General features: G+C 46.6%; 1 protein-coding gene across 1 annotated transcript in view; it reads left to right on the top strand.

Annotated features, from left to right (window-relative positions):
- CLSTN2 (calsyntenin 2) overlaps positions 1-20861 on the top strand; it is a 585390-nt gene that overhangs the window by 447179 nt on the left and 117350 nt on the right. The window contains exons 3-4 of the mRNA XM_002716578.5: positions 4915-5110; positions 5645-5853. Of these exons, the coding sequence (XP_002716624.3) occupies positions 4915-5110; positions 5645-5853 (405 nt within the window). The remainder of the gene's footprint in view (positions 1-4914; positions 5111-5644; positions 5854-20861) is intronic.

Raw genomic sequence — 20861 nt, 5'->3', positions numbered from 1 at the left:
GTGGGATGCAGGTGTCTCTGCTATGCCCGAAGCTGGCCCTCTGGAGCCTCTTTCATAACATAATCCCATCACTGGACCTCATCACCTCTCCAAGCCATCACTTTGGGTGTTTTCAACATCTGAATTTGGGGGAACACGGCACTCAGACCGTTGTGTGTTGTCTCTTTAAACCTCGCTGGTCCATCGTGCGCTGTGAGTTATGCTCAGTGTGACTGTGCCACAGCAGGCATTGCTCCTCTGTAAGCTCACTGGGTCACTGTCAAGTAGATCTTTCCAAAGTGGACGTATTTCATTAGGCAATATCGAAACCTCACACTAGTGAGCATTGCTACCCTTCTCATCAGAAAAGTACTAACGTCTTAATAAATGGTACAACTCTCAGTGGCTGATGGTTTTCTGAAATTGAAAACTCAAATTTTGTATCTTTGGCAGCAAATACTATCAATGCTTTGCTTTAGAGTGAGAGGCTTACTTCACAAAATAGCTGCCACTCCCTCAAGTTTGAAGAAACATTTTGTAAATCATTCTCTCAAGTCTGAATGATCAGTTTGTCAGTCATTCTGTCAAGTTTAAAAATGGCATCCCACAGAAAAGGTTCCGGGTTCCTCCCACAGCTCAGGTAAAACACGCAAACACGGTTCCCGGAGACAAACCAGGTGCTTGCTGTGGTCGTCCTGCTGCATCACTGCACGACATCAAAGTCGTGGGGTCAGGGCTTGAGATTTCAGGCAGTTGGTGCTGATTGCGCCGTGACGTCACTCTTAAGCGACACTGGCTTCTTCCTTGTGGGCGTGACGTACAAGCAAGCCAGTCAGGTGCCTTCGAGACGCGATGCAGCCACTCGCCGCCACATTTGTATCCTCGGTGCCAACATCAGCCCGGAGCTAAAAGCAAGCTGCATCCTGGTACAAACAGGATGCTTGTGTCGACTTTGTGGATCCCCTAGACAGGGTCGCAGGGACCTCGGGACGAGAGAATGCCCTTGGAGAACCACAGTTCCTGGAACATCACGGCCCGCCTGGGCTAAGCAGCATGACTGAGAGAACAGAGAGGGTGCTGGCTTCAGGTACCGAAGTTCTAGATTCCAGCCCTGAATCTGCTCCACGCCAACAGGGTGACCTTGGACAAACACTGTATGCTCTCCACGACTCAGCTTCCTCGTCTGAAAAAAGAGATCCACAGACTGTTAGCCAAGGGTAGTCAGGAGAAAGCATCTTTGAAACCCGATTCAGAGACATTCTGCTGGGGTGCCCTGTGGGGGCTGGGAGACAAGTACCCCACTTTCTTCTGGTGTCTTAGGAGGTTGGCACAGTCTTGCAGGTGAGAAGGCACCTGAGATAAGGGGGCCCAGAGGTTGGGGCTGTTATACCCTGCCCTGGCCCTGCCTGCAGGATTATCTTTGGCCCTGCTCCCAAGAAGGACCTTAATAAAGCTGAGTTCAGCCACGCTGGACCACCGCTAGGGCGAGATGAGCCCCAGGGTCCCAGCGGCCTGGCTGTTGACTTCACTCCTGTTCGGCCCCCTGCAGGCCTGGCCCACATGTTCCTCTGTGGGTTGTCCCATGCACAAACCGGCGCAGTCTCCCACCCACCCAGGAAAGCAGGCTGCAAGCAAGACTGGAAAAGCCATCGGGCCTGGCCGTCCTCCCTTGCACCGGGTGTTTGTCAGAACAGATCTTCAGGACACGGCTCACACAAGATCCAGACACTGACGCCGAGAGCTGCCCTTGTGAACGTGGGTCTTGCCAGCACCCCATCCTGGGACCTCTCTCCTCCCCCTGTTCTGAGTTTGGTATCTGATGCCTTCCAAGTAAAGCTGAATTTCTGAATTGTTCGCCTGAATGTTACCATTTATCCAATGCCAATTTTACATGCAAATAGTGGAGCCTTGCACGGATGTGCAGAATGTGTGTCTTGAGGCTCATGTGTGCATGTGTATCCTGGCACGAAATGAAATCAGTGATTTTTATTTTGCTTTTTGATGTGCACCCGCCATGCCCCCTCCCCCACCCTCCAGCTTGCTGAGGTGGGAGCTGCGGGTTTTCTGATTCTCCCTTTCCCCCTTCTGCTATCATTTTCATTGTGAGTGGTCGGCTGATACAGGGATGCAACATGAGGAGGATGGGGCAGCAGGGTTCCGTTGTCAGTCATGCTTCCTGCCGACTTTCTTCACTCAAAACAGCTTGAACTTGACCTGCAAGCACAGCCCCTGGGGGCCGTCAGCTCCCCGCTTTCTCTGCTGGTGACATAACATGCTTACCACGTTCTCACCCTGCATCCCACTGAGATCCCACACTGCAGGGGCTCCAAATTTTGTGTTCCTGGGGCATGCTGCACGCTCTGTGTGAATGGGACAGCAAGACGCTCTGTGCCCGTCACCTCTGGGTGTGACATGCTCCATTGTGTCTTAACATCAAAGCACAAGTGCCCAGATAAAATGATGGAGAACCTCAAGTCAGAGACAGAGAGGCCATCCCGGCTCGGAGGGCCCTGAATGGGACTTCTGTTTCTCCTCTCCTCCCCCTCCTCCTCTTCCTCCCCCCCCCCCCTTCCTGGGAAATTGCTGGGTGAGGGGTTTTTCTGGACATGGAGCTCCAAAACAATCTTCCCAGGACCTTCTCAACACAGTGTTGTCAGACCTCACAGTCCCCTTAGTGCAGGGCAGGGGCTAGTCCCCAGGCTGCCCCCAGGGGGAGGGCTGGAACCCAATAGCAGGGTTACTGAACAGGAGCAGAGGTGTAATTGCTGGCCAGGCTGGCTTTTACATTTCCTCTCATTCCACCACACAGAAACTCATTTTCTTTAAAAAAAAAATTCCCCTTTTCTTGGTGCCTCGTGCACACAGGCTACTGAATGTCTACCTAGCTCCTTTTTTAAAAAATTTAAGATTTATTTATTTATTTGAGAGGTAGAATTACAGACAATGAGAGGAAGAGACAGAGAGAAAGGTCTTCCATCCGTTGGTTCACTCCCCAAATGGGCGCAACGGCCAGAGCTGCGCCAATCCAAAACCAGGAGCCAGGAGCTTCTTCTCAGACTCCCAGTGGGGGCAAGGACCCAAGCACTTGGGCCATCTTCTACTGCTTTCCTGGGCCATAGCAGAGAGCTGGATTGGAAGAGGAGCAGCCAGGACTAGAACCGGCGTCCACATGGGATGCCAGCGCCTCAGGCAGAGGATTAGCCTACTGCACCACGGTGCCAGCCCCTCTACCTACTTCCTTTAACACAAGGACCTAATCATAGGGCTCCTCCCTAATGACCCAGTCAGCTCCCAAAGGCCCTTCCCCCCAGTGGATCCAGTTTGCACTGTCACCATATGGTTTTGGGGCTTAACTGTTTACGTTTGGAGGTCATTCAGATCAGAGCAGCATCCTTGTGCTTTCCGGTACCCCAGGCCTAGAACAGGTGGCCTCAGCTGAGCTCACTGAATCTAGCCCCCCCAACCCACCCCCTGTGTCTCCTCTTCCTCTTTTCCCTCCGTCCTCTCCTTTCCCTTACTAAGAATTTCTTAGTCTTGGGAACCGCTTTAGTTGTGATCAGATGATTCCCACAGAAAATTAGCCTCATCTATTTTGGGTTTAATGTAACTCTTCAGATCTTGGTGGTGGTTGTGCACCCCAGAGAGTGCTCTGTGCACTTTCGTTGGCAATGTTCTCATGTTGGCATTGATCTTGGGATAGAATCACACGGCAGGCTCTTTGGAGGTTGCTCTGTTCAAGCCCAGCTAACTCAGAGTGGAAATTACGCGTGAGGATCAGATGAATCCTGATTGAGCCTCGTTGGAGTGGGCAGGGCGGAAATGCTGAGTGAGAGGAGAAGCAGCGGCTAAGGGGAACCGCCTGCCTGTTAGACCCTGCTCCACAACCTGTGTGTCTTGTCTGTGGTTCCGCAGCCACACTGGAGAAATGGCCAGGAGGGGAGGTAGTAAAAGCGGAATGTTATAATGAAATCGAGGAGGGAAGAAGTAATGGAAAACCAGAAACCTAAATGTAAGATTGATATTGATTAACAGCTTAGAAAACATTGTTAGTGGGAGCTCAGGGCCTGTTTCCTGTATGTAGAATGGGAATTTCTCCCCTGAGACCCGAATTCGACTATGGACCATTCCCGGGGGCCAGGCCAGAGAAATAGTTAGAACAAATGTAGTAGCCCAGCCAAGGGGAAGAAATGCGTACATGTCTCAACGCGTTCGGCTCTCTGAGAAGTTAGCTTTTCAGGCTCCCCTGGGACTCTGAACTCATGTAGACTCAGCCACCGAATCCAGAGAGGACGTTGTAGCTCTGAGTGGTGGCCTTTCTCCCCAGGGGAAGTGTGGGTTCTGATGCCTAAGGGAGGAGGGGAGAGAATTTGGTCACAGCAGCAGGAGTGGGGAGAAAGGGCAGTGTTGCTCCCACTTCTAAATCAGTGGGGCTTCCAGCTTCTGCGTCTGGGGGTCTGGGTGGGACCCCGGATTCTGTGTTTGCAATGAGCTCCTCGGTGATGCCACTGGTTCATGGAGCTCGCTCTCAGAGAAGATAGCATCATGGGACGAAAGGCTGTCATGAGCTTTGGCCTTTTACTCCCTTCCTCTGCCCTCCTATGACTTCTGACTGCAGTCACCATTCTTAATCCCAGACTGGGTGGGCAAATGGGATGGCTGCTGGGGAACCTGGGGGAACCAACAGTCCCAGGCACGAGGGCGCGCACCTGTTGTTCTGCCGGATGTCCGTGGTGGTGATATGTCCATGCATGAAATGTGGCTGTTTCACCGCCCATGAGACGAGCGTGTGGCCTGGCAGCCTGTCCAGGTGTGACAGGTCTGTGTATGTGCAGGAAACGTCAGGGGGACTTGGGATCTGTCAGGCTGGCCCTGCCGAGGCAGAATGCGGTGTGCTATTCTCATGACTCCCACTCTCTATCTCCCATCCTACTACAGGGGAGATCTGCGCGTTCAAGATCCACGGCCAGGAGCTGCCCTTTGAGGCCGTGGTGCTCAACAAGACGTCTGGGGAGGGCCGGCTGCGAGCCAAGAGCCCTATTGACTGTGAACTGCAGAAGGAGTACACGTTCATCATCCAGGCCTACGACTGCGGCGCTGGGCCCCGAGAGACGGCCTGGAAGAAGTCACACAAGTGCGTGGCCTGCCCCTGGCTCCCTGGACGCCCCTCCCGCCCCGGTCCACCCCGCCCCAGCCCACACCATCCATGCCCGATGGTCCCAGCCCTGCTTGGCTGCTCCCAGTTCCCCAGGCCCCGTAGGTACTGACAGGATGCTTCCTGTACCTGGAACCCCCTCCCCACTCTTCTTCTTCATGAGAAAAACTTCTTGTCCACCTTCAGGGGCTGAGTGGTGATGTCACTTCCTGTGGGAAGCCCTTCTTGCAGACCCACTGAGGACTGTGTCCTGTGGGTGTGCCAGGCCACATGTGGCTCTAAAGATGGTACTGGGGAGGAGTCCAGGGGTGGGTTCATCCCAGAGCTTCAGGGGAATGCCATTGAGGACCCTGGTTGGAGGGGATGACCATCACTCTTGCAGCAGGTGCTCTGACCAGCTTGTGGTTTCTCCACCCACTTGGCCTTGGGACATGAGTCAATATCCTAGGGAGGTGTGGGGGTTGGGGCGAGTCTTTACCTACCACGTCTCTGCCTTCTTGTGTGCGGTCCCAGGGCTGTGGTCCATATCCAGGTGAAGGATGTCAATGAATTTGCCCCTGCCTTCAAAGAGCCTGCCTATAAAGCTGTCGTGACGGAGGGCAAGATCTATGACAGCATCCTGCAGGTGGAGGCTGTCGATGAGGACTGCTCCCCGCAGTACAGCCAGATTTGCAACTATGAAATCGTCACGACAGACGTGCCTTTCGCCATCGACAGAAATGGTGAGTGTGACCCCACAGTGGTGTCAGGGAGCGAATCCTGACCCCCTACCCTGAAGGCCCAGCAGGGTCTCTGCATAGACCTGCCCTGCCCTGCCCTGCCCTCCAGGGAATGGCTTGATGTGGTTAGCAGCCCTGCCAGGTCTCAGGCAGCACTGGGAAACCTCAGAAACCTCCTCAGGGAATAGTCTTTGGGCTCCCACGGCCGCACACCTGAGCACCCACGGCCACACACATGAGCACCCACAACAGTCCATCAGTTGGCCACATTTCCCAGCTGCCATCCAGATACAAGTGCTGCCGTCTCTGAGCCGTGTCTGGGTGCCTTTCCTATGCACCAAGGTGTACACTACCCACCTCCACCACCACCACCACAGCCTGCCATCTGCCCCCAGATGAAAGGGTGTGGACTTTGAAACACCTTCCAAACCATGGGCCCATTCGGGAAGCTCACAAGCTCTCACCAGTGCCCCTCGTGGGACTTTCAACCCCAGCAAGAATGAAGAATGAAAGAAACCTGCCACCCTCCTCACTCTCAGACCAAACTGAGAACAATTCCAGGATGCCACTGGGACATTACCCTACAGTATAAACCCCTAGGCAGAGGCCCTTTTGACTGTGATTTTCAGTACTTTGGTTATATCATAGTTCATGTAATCTATACAATATCATGATTTTATATAATTTATGACACAATCATATTCGATTGTTTCCCACAAATGATAATTATTTGCTAAACATATCACTTTGTGTGAGTGTGCATTTATTATCCCTGCTTTGTTTCAAATAAGATTTAACTGCTGCACAAAAATGCAAAAGTTGCAAAACCTGAAGTTTGTCCCCTCTAATTGCTTACTGGATGTCAGACATGGTGCTGAACACTTGGGATGGAAATAGAGAACTCCCAACAGATACGGGCCTGCCCACATGAAGCTTGTCATGGGAAATCAAGTGGCGTCAGGGTACAGTTTGTGCAGAAAGCATGAAATGGACCCCAAGCCTCCCAGAAGTCAATGTCTAGAAGGCAGTACACCCAGTCACCAGCTTGCAAGTCTGCAGGAGAAACAGCGCTTCCTCAAGTTGAGACCAGGGAGAATCCTGCTCCGTGATACAGCCTTCTGTATGCTGAGAAATGCAGCAGGTTCCATAGGGATGGAAGCCGAGGACTCACCCTTATCCCAGATCTCAACTAGCTCTGGCAAACAGAACTAATATTTATGAGACAAAAAATATAGTAATGAAATAGTTTCCTATAAAATGTTAAAAGACACCTGAGCAGCAAGTATATACCTGGACATCACTAGTTGTGAACTGGACAGGGCACGAGATCGGTGCATAAGAAAGTAAAGAAAGGACTGCCGCCATGGAACAATGGGCTAAGCCCTGCTCCCAATGCAGGCATCCAATATCAGAGCGTCAGTTTGAGTCCTGGCTGCTCTGCCTCCAATCCAGCTGTCTGCTAATGCACCTGGGAAGGAAGCAGATGATGGCCCAAGTACTTGAGCCCTTGCCACTCATGTGGGAGTCCTGGATGGAGTTCCTGAGTCCTGGCTTCATCCTGAGCCAACCCTGGCTGTTGCAGCTATTTGGGGAGTGAACTAGCAGATAGAAGATCAATCTCTCTGTATTTCTCTCAATCTCTCTTTCTCACCTCTCTTCCCTGCCTTGCCTCTCCCTCTGTCATTTTGCCTTTTAAATAAAAACATCAATCTTTTTTTAAAAAAATGAAAGGAAATACTGGACTTTAATTACTAATGGAAATGAAAAAGGTCATTTCCGTTAGTAAAGCCTATCAGAACTGATCCCGACAGCTTCTCCCGTAGCTTGGGTGCTGCGCAAGGCTGGCCTGTCCCCACCACACCCTGACAACACGCCCCACTCTGAGTTTCTGTTCCCCTGCTGTCAGTTTCCAGGCTGTTCCCATGCAAGCTTTGGAATTTGGGCAGTGCCAGGTTTGTGGGGAACAGCAGGACTGGACAAGTGGAGGTATCGTGATCAGTGGTCAGGCTCACTTGGCTTCCTGCACTTGTTCTGGAATGAGAGACGAGATGCTAATTCTTTCATCAGAGGGTACACTGCCCCAGTCATGGACATAATTACTCACCTTGATGAGCCATTTCCCTAACATATGCCAATTTATTTCCCTGGCTGTCTCATTAAAAGTGAGTAATGGGCCTTTGGCAGGCCGCTGCCTCCAACTTTGGTTTACTGTATGAGATGAAGAGACGAGTGGGCACACCCAGGGAGTGTGGGCCCCCGACAGCGAAGCTTCCAAAAGCACTTCTCCAAGTAATGAAGGCAGGACCTAGGGGCAGGCACAGAAGCAGCTCCCATTCTAATGAGCTTCCAGTTGGCCCCAATCCATCACTACTGCTGGTGACCTTCCCAGCTCCTTGGAGAAGTTCTGGGCACACTCATTAGTGAACATTTGGGACCAAGTTTGAGGCCCCCTCACTGAGACCTGGATTTCTGCAGCCCCTACCCTATGGCTTCAGGTACTTAGGTCTGCCATGATCTTTGCTTTTAGGAGAGAGGAGGGATACAGGGTAGCATGGAGGACAGAAGACGTGGTGTGGAGTCAGGCTGACCCATCTTGAACTGGAGACCCCACTTCTCCAACTGGAGGCCCTTGACCTCCTCTCCCACCAACTTTTTAGCAGTTGGGGGCACTCCCCAGTGATCTGCTCCAGTTTCACCCACCCAGTGTAGCTGAGATACCTGCAGTTGTCTGGGAACAAAACAGAAGGACGGGGCTATCTATCAGCCATGCGATGGGGACCACCATACTTCCCAGCGGCCTGTTGTGCCCAGGGCCCCAGCAACCTTCTCTTAAGAGAGCCTCAATAGCCCTTGTGGCCACCAAGCACACTCCCATGATTTTCAATAATGAGGATCCAGTGTTCCCCATCTCGGATCCCATCAGCCTTCTCTGCAGGGGACTCCGTCAGCCTTTGCCTCTGAGTAAACCATTACAGCTGCAGCAGACTTCTCTCAGCTTTCATTACTACAGGTGCCATAGTTGTCAGCTTTTACAGTTTCCAGATCCACGAGTCACCACCTTCCCCCTCTTCAGAGCTGCTCCAACGCAGCACAGCCACTGTGTGTCCCCACAAATGGCCTGGGCCCCACTGCAGAGCCAGCCCGCACCACCATGTGCACACCTGTGCCTTGCCCCAAGAACATGCAAGCAGCTGGTCCTTGCCCTCATCACCAGGCCTCAGGACTGCATGTCCCTGCAGCTGACTTGTGTAGCCAAGTGCATACTTGCCATCAGCCTCATTCTCTGCAGCCATATACATGTAAGCAGCCAGCCCCAGCTTCCTTATTGGCCCTCACTGCTGTGGCTATACCCACAGCTGGCCCTGAAGCCATGTGCAAGAACACTGACACTTCTTGTCCCTGCAGCTGTGCGTGGAGCCCACCGTTCTCATCATGAGCACCCACATACTCATGTGCTCACAGCTGGCCACTGCAGCTGCACACCTGCATTCCACCAGCCAACCCCCATAGCTGCATGTATGAACACAGCCATCCTTACCACCCCATCATCTGATCCTGCTCCCGTGGTGTGACCCCTGCAAGCACAGGCATGCACACTGGCAGCTTGAGCTGCACAGCTGCACATGTACATGTAACTGACATACTACTGCCACTGGCCCCCATGGCCACACGGATGCCTGTGGCTGGCCCCATAACTGTGCATGTGCATTATAGCCTTAGCTCCTATAGTCATGCTTGTGCATAACCCCAGCACCCCGCTATGCCTATAGTTGGCCCTATCCCAGTCATCACCACTGTGCACATGCGTGCAGCCACGTACACAGACTACCAGTCCAAGTTTCTATTGTTGCTTGTACCAGTCCCTCACCACTGGATCCAGAGGCAACACTAACAACACCAACAGCTCTCTCAGTCACCACCGGCCTTCCACAGCTCTTGTCACACCAAGGACCACATTATTACCACTGTTACCAACTCCTACTTCCTGACTAACCAGATACCATGCCCCTGGAGCTACCTTATGCTAAGTACTAGGCATGGTGCCACTAGGCATGGCAAAGGTGAAAATCTTCCCTTAATGAAACCAGTCCATAAAGTCAGGAATGCTCAGACCTCTCAACTACACAAGACTACAGGTGGGTCATGAAGAAAAGGGAAACATGACACCAACAGAGGAACATAGTGAAATAGTAACAAAACCTCAAAGAATTGGAGATCCACAAACTTCCTGGCAAAGAATTCAAACTAATTCTTCTAAAGAAATTCAGCAAGCTATAAAACAATATGGATAAACAACTTAATGAAGAGAATGCAAGAACAAAACTGTAAGTTGAACAAAAAGAATATATAAGAGAACAAAGCAGAAATATTTTAACTGAAGAATGGAATGATGGAAGTAAAAAATGCAGTAGAGAGCTTCAACAGCACACTAAATCAAGCAGAAGAAATAAGCTCCAAAGGAAGGCATATGAAATTGTCCAGAGGAGAAAAAAGTGAAAATGATTAAAGAACTATACAGGATTTGTGGCACATCATTAAGACAACTAACATTTGCACTCTTGAGATATTAGATGGAGGCAAGGGAGAAGGGGATAGAGTGCTTATTTAAAAAAATTATTGGCTGACAACTTCTCACGTTTGAGAAGATACATGGACATTCAGGTATATGAAGATCGAATACCTCTAGTAAGATTCAACCAATAGGAGATTCCACCAAGAAGTATTATCATTAAACTCAAAAATCAATACAGGAAGAAATTTTGAAAGCAACAAGAGAAAAGAATACTGTTTTTGACAAGGGGATATCAAGAAGACTGTTGATGGACTTCTCAGCAGAAACATTGCAAACCAGGAGAGAGTGGGATAATGTATTTATAGTGCAGAAACTAAAAGGATACTAAATATTTCATCTGGCAGAGTTCTTCCAAATGAAAAAGATATAAATCCTGTCCCAGAAATACAAGCTAAAGAAGTTTATCATCACAAGATCTGTATTACAAGAAATGCTAAAGGGAATTCCCTAAGCTGAAACAAAAAGGGTGATTGCTAATAATATAAAAACACATCAGAGTATAACAGTCATTGGTAAAAGTAAGCATATAGTCAAATTCAGAATATTCTAGTACTGTAATGGTTGTATGTAAACCACTTATAACTCTCATTCAAAGGTAAATAGGTAAAAATATTAAAAATGACTATAACCAAAATACCTAATCCTAACCCACAGTGCCCTCCAGCATTCTGTGTAAACTGTGACATCAGAAATATAAATGGAAAGAGGAATAAAAGTACAGAATGTATACATGTGTTTAAATCATCTTCATCTTAAATTAGGCTGGTGTAACTGTTAGATATTTTATGTAAGCTCATTGTAACCAAAACAAAACCTGTAGTAGACAGTCAAATGATACATAGGAAATAATGAAAGAATACCACATAGGCAATTTTGTCAAATCACAGAGGAAGTCTACATGAGAGGGAGCAAGGAAAAAAGGATCTACAAAGCAATCAGAAAGCAAGTAATATGTCAATAGTAGGTCCTGAGACAAGATCCAACTATAAAATGTATTTGAAAGATTCGCTTCATCTTTCAGAGCATATATATACTATAAGTGAGGGGATGGTAAAATATATTCCTTCAAATGGAAATCAAAAAAGAGCAGGGGTAGGTATAGTTGCGTCAGACAACATAGATTTTGAGTAGCAAATGTAACAGGAGACAAAAATATAATTATTTAATAAAAAGGAGTCAATTCATTAAGAGAATATAATAGTTTTAAAAATACATACACTAAACATTGGAGCACCTACATATATAAAGCTAACACTGAAAGATCTGAAGCAAGAATAGACAAAAATGCAGTGCTAGCAGGTGACTTCAGTACTCTACCTTTTTCTTAAAGGATTCATTTATTTTTTGAAAGAGTTACACAGAGAGAAGGAGAGGCAGAGAGAGAGAGAGAGAGAGAGAGAGAGAGGTCTTCTATCCATTGGTTCACTCCCCAATTAGCCGTAATGGCCAGAGCTGCACTGATCCGAAGCCAGGAGCCAGGAGCCAGGAGCTTCCTCTGGGTCTCCCACGTGGGTACAGGGACCCAAGGACTTGGGCCATCTTCTACTGTTTTCCCAGGCAACCGCTGAGAGCTGGATTGGAAGTGAAGCAGCTGGGTCTTGAACTGGTGCCCATATGGGATGTTGGCAGTGCAGGCAGCAGCTTCACCTGCTACGCCTCCAGCTGGCCCTAGTACTCTACTTTTAACAATGGATAGATTAGCCAGACAGAAATTCAATAAGAAATTATTGGTGTACATGACCCAACTACCAAAGATGAAAAGTGCCAGGAGACTAAAGAAAGAAACAAATCCAGATTTATACAAAGTGTAATTTACAGGGGGACATAAGGACAAGAGTTTGAGCTCAGATAGCATGAGCATATGGTCTCTGTACCTCGAGGCTGGAGGGAAAGTGTTCTATAGACAGGGGTATCGCATGGCTAACTGGGACGCACTTGGGATTTTTAAATAAATATTAACACTCATTAGAGACATCCCATGCCTCATATGAGAGTGGCTTTGTTTACCTCATGAGGCTTGGGGACCATGAGGAATACCTGAAGGGCAATACGGCAGGTGCATCCAAAATTTCTGCAGTTGCATCAAGCTGAATCCCTTCAGCAATGTTCACAGTAACAGAAAAAAACAATCATGAAGTTATGTGAAACCAGCAAAGATCCCAGTAACAAAGCAATCTTGAGCAAACAGAACAAAGCTGAGGGCATCGAACTTTCTGGTTTAAAATTATATTACAGGGCTGGCACTGTCGTGTAGCGGGTAAAGCTGCAGCCTGCAGTGCCAGCATCCCATGTGGGTGCCGGTTCAAGTCCTGGCTGCTCCACTTCTGATCCAGCTCTCTGCTATGGCCCGGAAAAGCAGTGGAAATCAGCCCAAGTCCTTGGGCCCCTGGGAAACCCAGAAGAAGCTCCTAGATCCTGGCTCCTGGCTTTGGATTGGCACGCTCCAGCCATTGAGGCCAACTGGGGAGTAAAACTGCAGATGGAGGATCTCTCTCTCTCTCTCTCTCTCACTCAATGTATAACCAACTTTCAAGTAAATAAATAAATCTTTTTTTTAAAAAAAAACTATATTACAAAGTCATAGCAACCAAAGCTGAATGCTACTGGCTTAAAAACACACAGAGACTAGTGGAACAGACTAGAGAACTCAGAAATGAATCAGTAAAAACAGTTAGCCAATTTTCAAGAAAGGTAACAAGAACCCGCAGTAGGGAAAAGGGTAGACACATCAACAAACGATCCTGGGAAAACTGTATCCACAGCAGAAAAAAAGAAAGAGAAAAAGAAATTGGACTCTTCACTCACACCAGACACAAAAATCAATTCAAAACATAATGAAGACTTAAAGACCTGAAACTCTAAAGCTGCTTGAAGAAAGCATGGGAGGAAAGTTCCTTGCCATTGGTCTGGCAATAATTCTTTCAGATTTGACATAAAAAAGCACAGGGCAGCAAAAGCAATAATAATCAAATGAGACTCTATGAAATCAAATAGGAAACAGTCAACAAACACAGAGGCAACCTATGGAATGGAGTCAATGTTTGTAAACCATACATGCAAGCAGTTATCCAAAATATATAAGGAACACACATAACTCTACAGCTAATAAATAAATAAGCATATTTAAAAATGAGCAAAGGACCTACATGGACATCCCATGTAGACAAAGTAGACATCGAAGTGGCAGGTACTCATAAAAGATGTTCAGTATCGTCAATCATGAGTGAAAGGCAAATCAACACCTCAGTGAAATGTCACCTCACAACTATTAGGATAGCTATTGTCAAAAAGTAAAAAGTTAACAAATGTTGGTGAGGATGAGAGGAAAAAGGAAATGTTAATTCATACAGCCATTATGGAAAACAATATGAAAGTTTCTTACTAGTTAAAAATACACCTACATAGTTTGCAAATATTTTTTCCCATTCAGTCATTTGCCTCTTCACTTTCCTGACTGTTTCTTTTGCAGTACAGAAACTTCTCAATTTGATGCAATCTCAAATGTTAAATTTGGCTTTGACTGCCTGTGCTTCTGGGGTCTTTTCCAAGAAGTCTTTGCCGGTACCTATATCTTGCAGGGTTTCTCCAATGTTCTCTAATAATTTGATGGTGTCAGGTCATGGATTTAGGTCTTTAATCCATGTTGAGTGGATTTTTGTGTAAGGTGAAAGGTAGGGGGTCTTGCTTCATGCTTCTGCACGTGGAAATCCAGTGCAACAGATAAAGGGTTAATAACCAGAATCTACAAAGAGATCAAGAAACTCCAAAACAACAGAACAAACAATCCACTCAAGAGATGGGCCAAGGACCTAAATAGACATTTTTCAAAAGAGGACACCCAAATGGCCAACAGACACATGAAAAAGTGTTCAGGATCACTACCAATCAGGGAAATACAAATCAAAACCACAATGAAGTTTGACCTCACCCCGGTTAGAATGGCTCACATACAGAAATCTACCAACAATAGATGCTGGAGAGGATGTGGGGAAAAACGGACACTAACCTACTGTTGGTGGGAACGCAAACTGGTAAAGCCAGTATGGAAGTCAGTCTGGAGATTCCTCAGAAACCTGAATATAACCCTACCATTCAACCCAGCCATCCCACTCCTTGGACTTTACCCAAAGAAAATTAAATTGGCAAACAAAAAAGCTGTCTGCACCTTAATGTTTATTGCAGTTCAATTCACAATAGCTAAGACCTGGAACCAACCCAAATGCCCATCAACAGTAGACTGGATAAAGAAATTATGGGACGTGCACTCTATAGAATACTATACAGCAGAAAAAAAAAACAATGAAATCTGGTCATTTGCAACAAAACGGATGAATCTGGAACACATCATGCTGAGTGAAATAAGCCAGTCCCAGAGGGACAAATATCATATGTTCTCCCTGATGGGTGACAACTGACTGAACAACAAAAAGGAAACCTGTTGAAGTGAAATGGACACTTTGAGAAACGGTGACTTGATCAGCTCTTGTCCTGACTGTTGATGTACAACTTAATACTTTATCCCTTTAGTATTTTTTTTGTTCTAATTAATATTATTGGTTGAACTTTGTAATTAACACACAATTATTCTTAGGTGTTTAAATTTAACTGAAAAGTGATCTCTGTTAAATATAAGAGTGGGAATAAGAGAGAGAGGAGATGTACAATTTGGGACATGCTCAAGCTGACTTGCCCCAAATGGTAGAGTTAGAAATGTGCCAGGGGATTCCAATTCAATCCCATCAAGGTGGCATGTGCCAATGCCATCTCAGTTGTCAAAGTGATCAATTTCAGTTCACAATTTATCACACTGATAGGTCATCAAAGAAGGAGGTACCTTTCTCTGAAGGGAGGAATGAACTTCCACTTTAACTATGACCTTGTCTAAATAAGATTGAAGTCGGCGAACTCAAAAGGCTTCCATAGCCTTGGCAGCTCATGACAAGAGCCTAGGGAGATTACTGATGCCATAAATAAGAGTGTCAATTTGTTAAGTCAACAACAGGAATCACTGTGCACTTACTCCTCATGAAGGATCTCTGTCCTTAATGTGTTGTTCAATGTGAATTTATGCTATAACTAGTACTCAAACAGTATTTTACACTTTATGTTCTGTGTGGGTGCAAACTGTTGAAATCTTTACTTAATATATGCTAAATTGATCTTCTGTATATAAGGATAATTGAAAATGAATCTTGATGTGAATGGAATGGGAGAGGGAGCGGGAGTTGGGAGGGGTGCAGGTGGGAGGGAAGTTATGGGGGGGGGAAGCCATTGTAATCCATAAGCTGTACTTTGGAAATTTATATTTACTAAATAAAAGCTAAAGAAATAAAGTATAGTGAGGATGCAAAAAAATAGACCTACAATATGGTCCACCAATCCACTTCTCGTTGTATAACAAAATCAGTCTCTCAAAAAGATATCGACACTCCTATATGCATTGTTTTTTTGTTTGTTTGTTTGTTTGTTTTATTTTTTTGACAGGCAGAGTGGACAGTGAGAGAGAGAGACAGAGAGAAAGGTCTTCCTTTGCCGTTGGTTCACCCTCCAATGGCCGCCGTGCCCGGCACGCTGCAGCCGGCGCACCGCGCTGATCCGATGGCAGGAGCCAGGAGCAGGTGCTTTTCCTGGTCTCCCATGGGGTGCAGGGCCCAAGCACCTGGGCCATCCTCCACTGCACTCCCTGGCCACAGCAGAGAGCCGGCCTTGAAGAGGGGCAACCGGCGCCGCTAGGCGGAGGATTAGCCCAGTGAGCCGCAGCGCCGGCCTAACACTCCTATATGCATTGTAACATTAGTCCTTACAGTAGCCAAGATATGGAAACAAAGTGTCCAGTGACAGATGAAGACAATGTAGAACACACACAGAATGACCTGAAGGACGCAATGCTAAGTGACATAAGCCAGACACAAAATAACAAATACAGCATAACCCTCTTATTCAATGGAATCCCAAAAAAGTCAAACTCCTAATAATTGAGAGTGGAATGATAGTTTCCAGCGACTGGAGAGAGAGAAAACAGGGTTGATATGGGTCAAAGTGTAGAGCCTTCAGCTGTGAAACAAGCAAGTGCTGGAGGCCTAACATACAGCGTGGTGACTCATTAACAATTGGTGTTGTACGTTTGAAATCCATTGAGGGTAGACCTCACGAGTTGTCCCCATACATGCAGAGATAACCATGTGAGATGATGCATGTGCTACATTCCTCATTGTGGCTGTCATTTGATAATGCACACATGCATCAGAACGTCGCATTGTGTGCTTCAAACATATACGTTTATTTATGAGTAGTACCTTTATAAAGCTGGAAAAATCAAAATGTGTCTTATGTGCATCCAGCACTCTGTGTGTGTGTGTGTACATGCATGTGCACATGTGTGTGGTCTTTGACTAGTGATTGGAACCTTGTCTCAGTAAAATGGGGAAGGAACATTGTATCCTGGTGACGTGATTGTCACCCGAACGAATGCACTCATTAGAGTATCTGACACAAGCCAACCACTCAGCCATGCTATGGAGTGACAGCAGAGGGGACGGCTGGGCTCTGAATGACACACTGACGCCCAGTTAGCACTTGGAATGTTTTTCTACTTTTCAAGCTGCTGTTTGGTCCTCCGCTGGGCCCTCTCTTAGGGAGAAGGCTGCCGTAGAGTAACACAGACCCTGAGGCTTCCAAGTGTAGTGTGTCCCACAACCAGCTTGTTCTGAAAGTCAGGGAGAGTGCTGTATTCTGATCTGAATAGAGAAGCAATGCATGCACAGGGGAGGGGGGCATTTGGAAAACAGAAAAGTACAGAGGACATCAGTCACCTGTAATCCTGCCAGAGCTACTCGCCATCAACAGTTTTCCGTACTGCCAACAGCTGCCCTGTGAAGTTTCTAAACAAAATCAAGGCCACACTCTCCTCGCCTAACCTTGTCCTCCCTTTGTTCACTTCACATTCTCTATCATGTCTTCCCCATCCTTTAAAACCCTTCACAGGCACTACTTTTACTGCTGAACAACATTCTGCCTTCTCCATAGGCTGTTAAACTGCGCTCTTGCCTTCCCAGCAGACAATATTTGATGTATAGTAAGACTTAGATGAACATATTTGCACACATATCTGCAGTTTTAACATTTCTTTTCTTTTTTTTTTTTTTTTTGACAGGCAGAGTGGACAGTGAGAGAGAGAGACAGAGAGAAAGGTCTTCCTTTGCCGTTGGTTCACCCTCCAATGGCCGCCGCGGCCGGCGCGCTGTGGCCGGCGCACCGCGCTGAACCAATGGCAGGAGCCAGGAGCCAGGTGCTTTTCCTGGTCTCCCATAACATTTTTTCATTGTAGAATTTCAGGCCCAGAAGATGTAAGCAATTTCAAAGTAACCAGCATATATTGCCAAGGAACTTTCTGGAAGGGCTCTTGCAGTTTAAACTCCACCAGAGGGAGAGTGCCAGGCAATGTGCTCTTCTCCTTGCCACACTGTCCCCTACTCTCTCTGCATTTTAAAAAGTGCCTTCCGTAACATGCAAGGGGGCACTGGTTCTTTTCAGGATGGGCTTCCCAAGTTTATTTGGAAATTGAGACACAATCTCAGGAAACAGGGTTCATCTGGGTTAACTGTAGGCTCAGGTCTTCTGAGAAAGCACTAGTAGGAAAAATCATTCAAATGTGGTAGGAAAAACACACAATTTAGAGGCCAGTGCTGCGGCATAGCAGGTAAAGCCACTGGCTGGGATGCTGGCATCTCTGTGAACGCTCCACTTCCAATTCAGCTCCCTGCTAATGTGCCTGGGAAAGCAGCAGAAGATGACCCAAGTACTCAGGCCCCTGCACCCATATGGGAGAAGCCTCTTGCTCCTGGCTACCATCTGGCTCAACCCTGGCTACCACCACCCCCTGCCCGATAATTCTGACTTTCAAATAAATAAATCTTTTCTAAAAACACACAACTGTAATAGCAGCAAAATGGATGACTTTTCCTGAGCTTTCAAAAATTTTTGGAATTGATTCTTAGCCAAAGATGATCCTCCTCCACACAACAATTGATCACAATATTATATTTTCCCCTGACCACAAAGTCAATCTTTGAAACCCATTTTCACATGCATGCAGTTGGAGGTGGTGGAGAAGGGAAATTAGTTTCTTAGACAGTTTCATTAGGGCTTGTTACGGAAGTGGAGCTGTAACAAATGGAGCCAAGGATTCAGCTTGTGTGTTTATTTTTCCACCACAATCAATAGTGTTTGCTCCGTTTAATGTCACACGGATTGTAAACCCTGAGCCTTCCTCTTTTAGGAAGTGGATCCATTGAGAGCCATTTAACTTTAAAGAAAGAGAAAGCTCAAACTTTTTGTTCAAAATTCAATTTGTTGTTACAGAAACATGGTTCTCAGGGTTGTACGCCATTCCTCCTTGTGCTGACCATAGCCACAAACAAGTGTGTTAACAGAAGCCACGGGAGCCATACCAACCCACGACTGGACATTCCAGGCCTGAGCAGGCCCTCAGACGTGAGGCTGAAACAAATATTTCCAGGAAAGTGAAAGGGATTTGAACACCAGCCACAAACCAGAAACACATCAAATCCACTTTCATTCAGCCAGATTTGGGACTGGCTTTGTCAAACAACTGGACTCTGCCTGCAGTAGATGGGCACAGTTGCATTTTTAGGACAGTCCAGAGCAGAGAGCAGAATAAAGTGTCCTGGTTCTTGGTCCAGTGTCCTGGGCAGCATCAAATTCCCTCCTTGCCATCACCCAGTCTTCATTTCTGCCACACCTCACCTTGACTGAAACAGTCAGCCGTCCATGTCTACCGGTTCCACAACTGCAGGCTGAGCCAACCATGCATGGGAAATATTTGAGGGGCTCCAGCTATGAAACAGTAGATTAAGCCACCACATGCAATGCCAGTGTCCCATATCCGAGGGCCGGCTCAAGGCCAGCCTGTTTCATTACGATACAGCTTTTGTTAATACACCTGAAAAGGCACTGAATGAGGGCTCACATGGAAGACCAGGATGAAGCTCCTGGCTCATCTTTAGCAGTTGTGGCCATTTTGGGAGTGAACCAGGGATGGAAAATATCTCTATATATCATCCATCTCTCCCTCTGTCACTCGGCCTTTCCAAAAAGTAAATCTTTAACGAAAAAGGAAAATATTTGAGGAAAAAGTAAATCTGCCCTGAACATTATTCTGTAAACAGTACAGTATAAGAAAAACTTTATAAAATAGCATTAACATTGCAATAAATGTAGTAAGTAACCTGGAGATGATTTAACATACGCAGGATTGCATCAATAGATGCAAACACTATGCCATGTTCTATAAGGGATTTCAATAGTGTTGGATTTTGGCATCTAGGTAGATCCTGGAACCAACCTCCCCCACCCCATATGGAGGAACACCTGCAAAGCCCTGTGTACTCCCATATGCACCTGCTCATGGCCTCGGACAGAGCACTGTTTCACTGTATTGGCTGATTGATGGGTCAACTTTTTCCATCTCAATTATTATTTGACTTTTCTAGTTTTCCACACTTTCTTGTCTTCATTCCTATTGTTTCATATAAACAATATACATCCACTCAGGTAATCTTCTTTAGTTCGTTGGAATATAAACATACACCAAGGTCAGTCATTCCATATTTGTCTATTTGTTTAATTTCCATTTTCTTGATATCACTTCTGGCAAAAGATGCTATCATCTGAATTTTAATTTACCGTCAATTTCCGCTGTCAAAAAAGCAGAACAGAAAAGCAGGAATGAAATTATTCTCAGCAAAGGAAGGCTTTAATCTCTTGGAATTAAAAACATAAAAGTGTTTGATGAACTTTGTATCTTTATTACTTATTTGGAACCAAAATTTTATTTCAGCAAAAACAGTCATTTAAATTTTTCTCATTAATCATCCCATGTTTATTTCTGATTCATAGGATAAAACTTACAAGAAGAAAAACACATAACAGCTCAGAAAAAAAAAAGACATTTGGTCTCACTTGGAGAGGAAAAATATCTCCTTCTTCAGGGCAAGGAATTCGTTATTCTGAGTCGCTTTCAGAAAGGAGCTTGCGTGTTTTCTTATTGATTTTGCTTCGTATTTGGTAGCAAAATAATGTGAGAAGAGGCAGTGAACATGTCTGGCAACAAGCCCAGATGCTAAAAAATGTGTCAGGACTTTCTCTGAATTCCATCTTTTTCCCAGAAAGATGAGTTCCCGGTTCCCTCCGCCGGGGACATGCAGCCACAGGGGTGCACTTTAGGATGGAGGTTGCTGGCAACCCGTTAGTTAAAACACAAGCCTGTGGGATTCCAGGGTGTGCTGAGAATTCCCTAGCAAGCCCGTGGCACAGCAGAGCCCAAGCAGGTGGAAGCCTTGCTCCCACCTGTGCCCTTGTCTCCACAATGAGAGCGATTGCATTCTTGTGAAGGTTGCTGGGGTGGAAAGGGGATTTT

This window comes from Oryctolagus cuniculus, chromosome 4 (genome assembly GCF_964237555.1).
Source record: "Oryctolagus cuniculus chromosome 4, mOryCun1.1, whole genome shotgun sequence".
Taxonomy (NCBI): domain Eukaryota; kingdom Metazoa; phylum Chordata; class Mammalia; order Lagomorpha; family Leporidae; genus Oryctolagus; species Oryctolagus cuniculus.
Note: the sequence above shows the minus strand (reverse complement) of the source record. Positions and strands in the feature narration are given on the sequence as shown.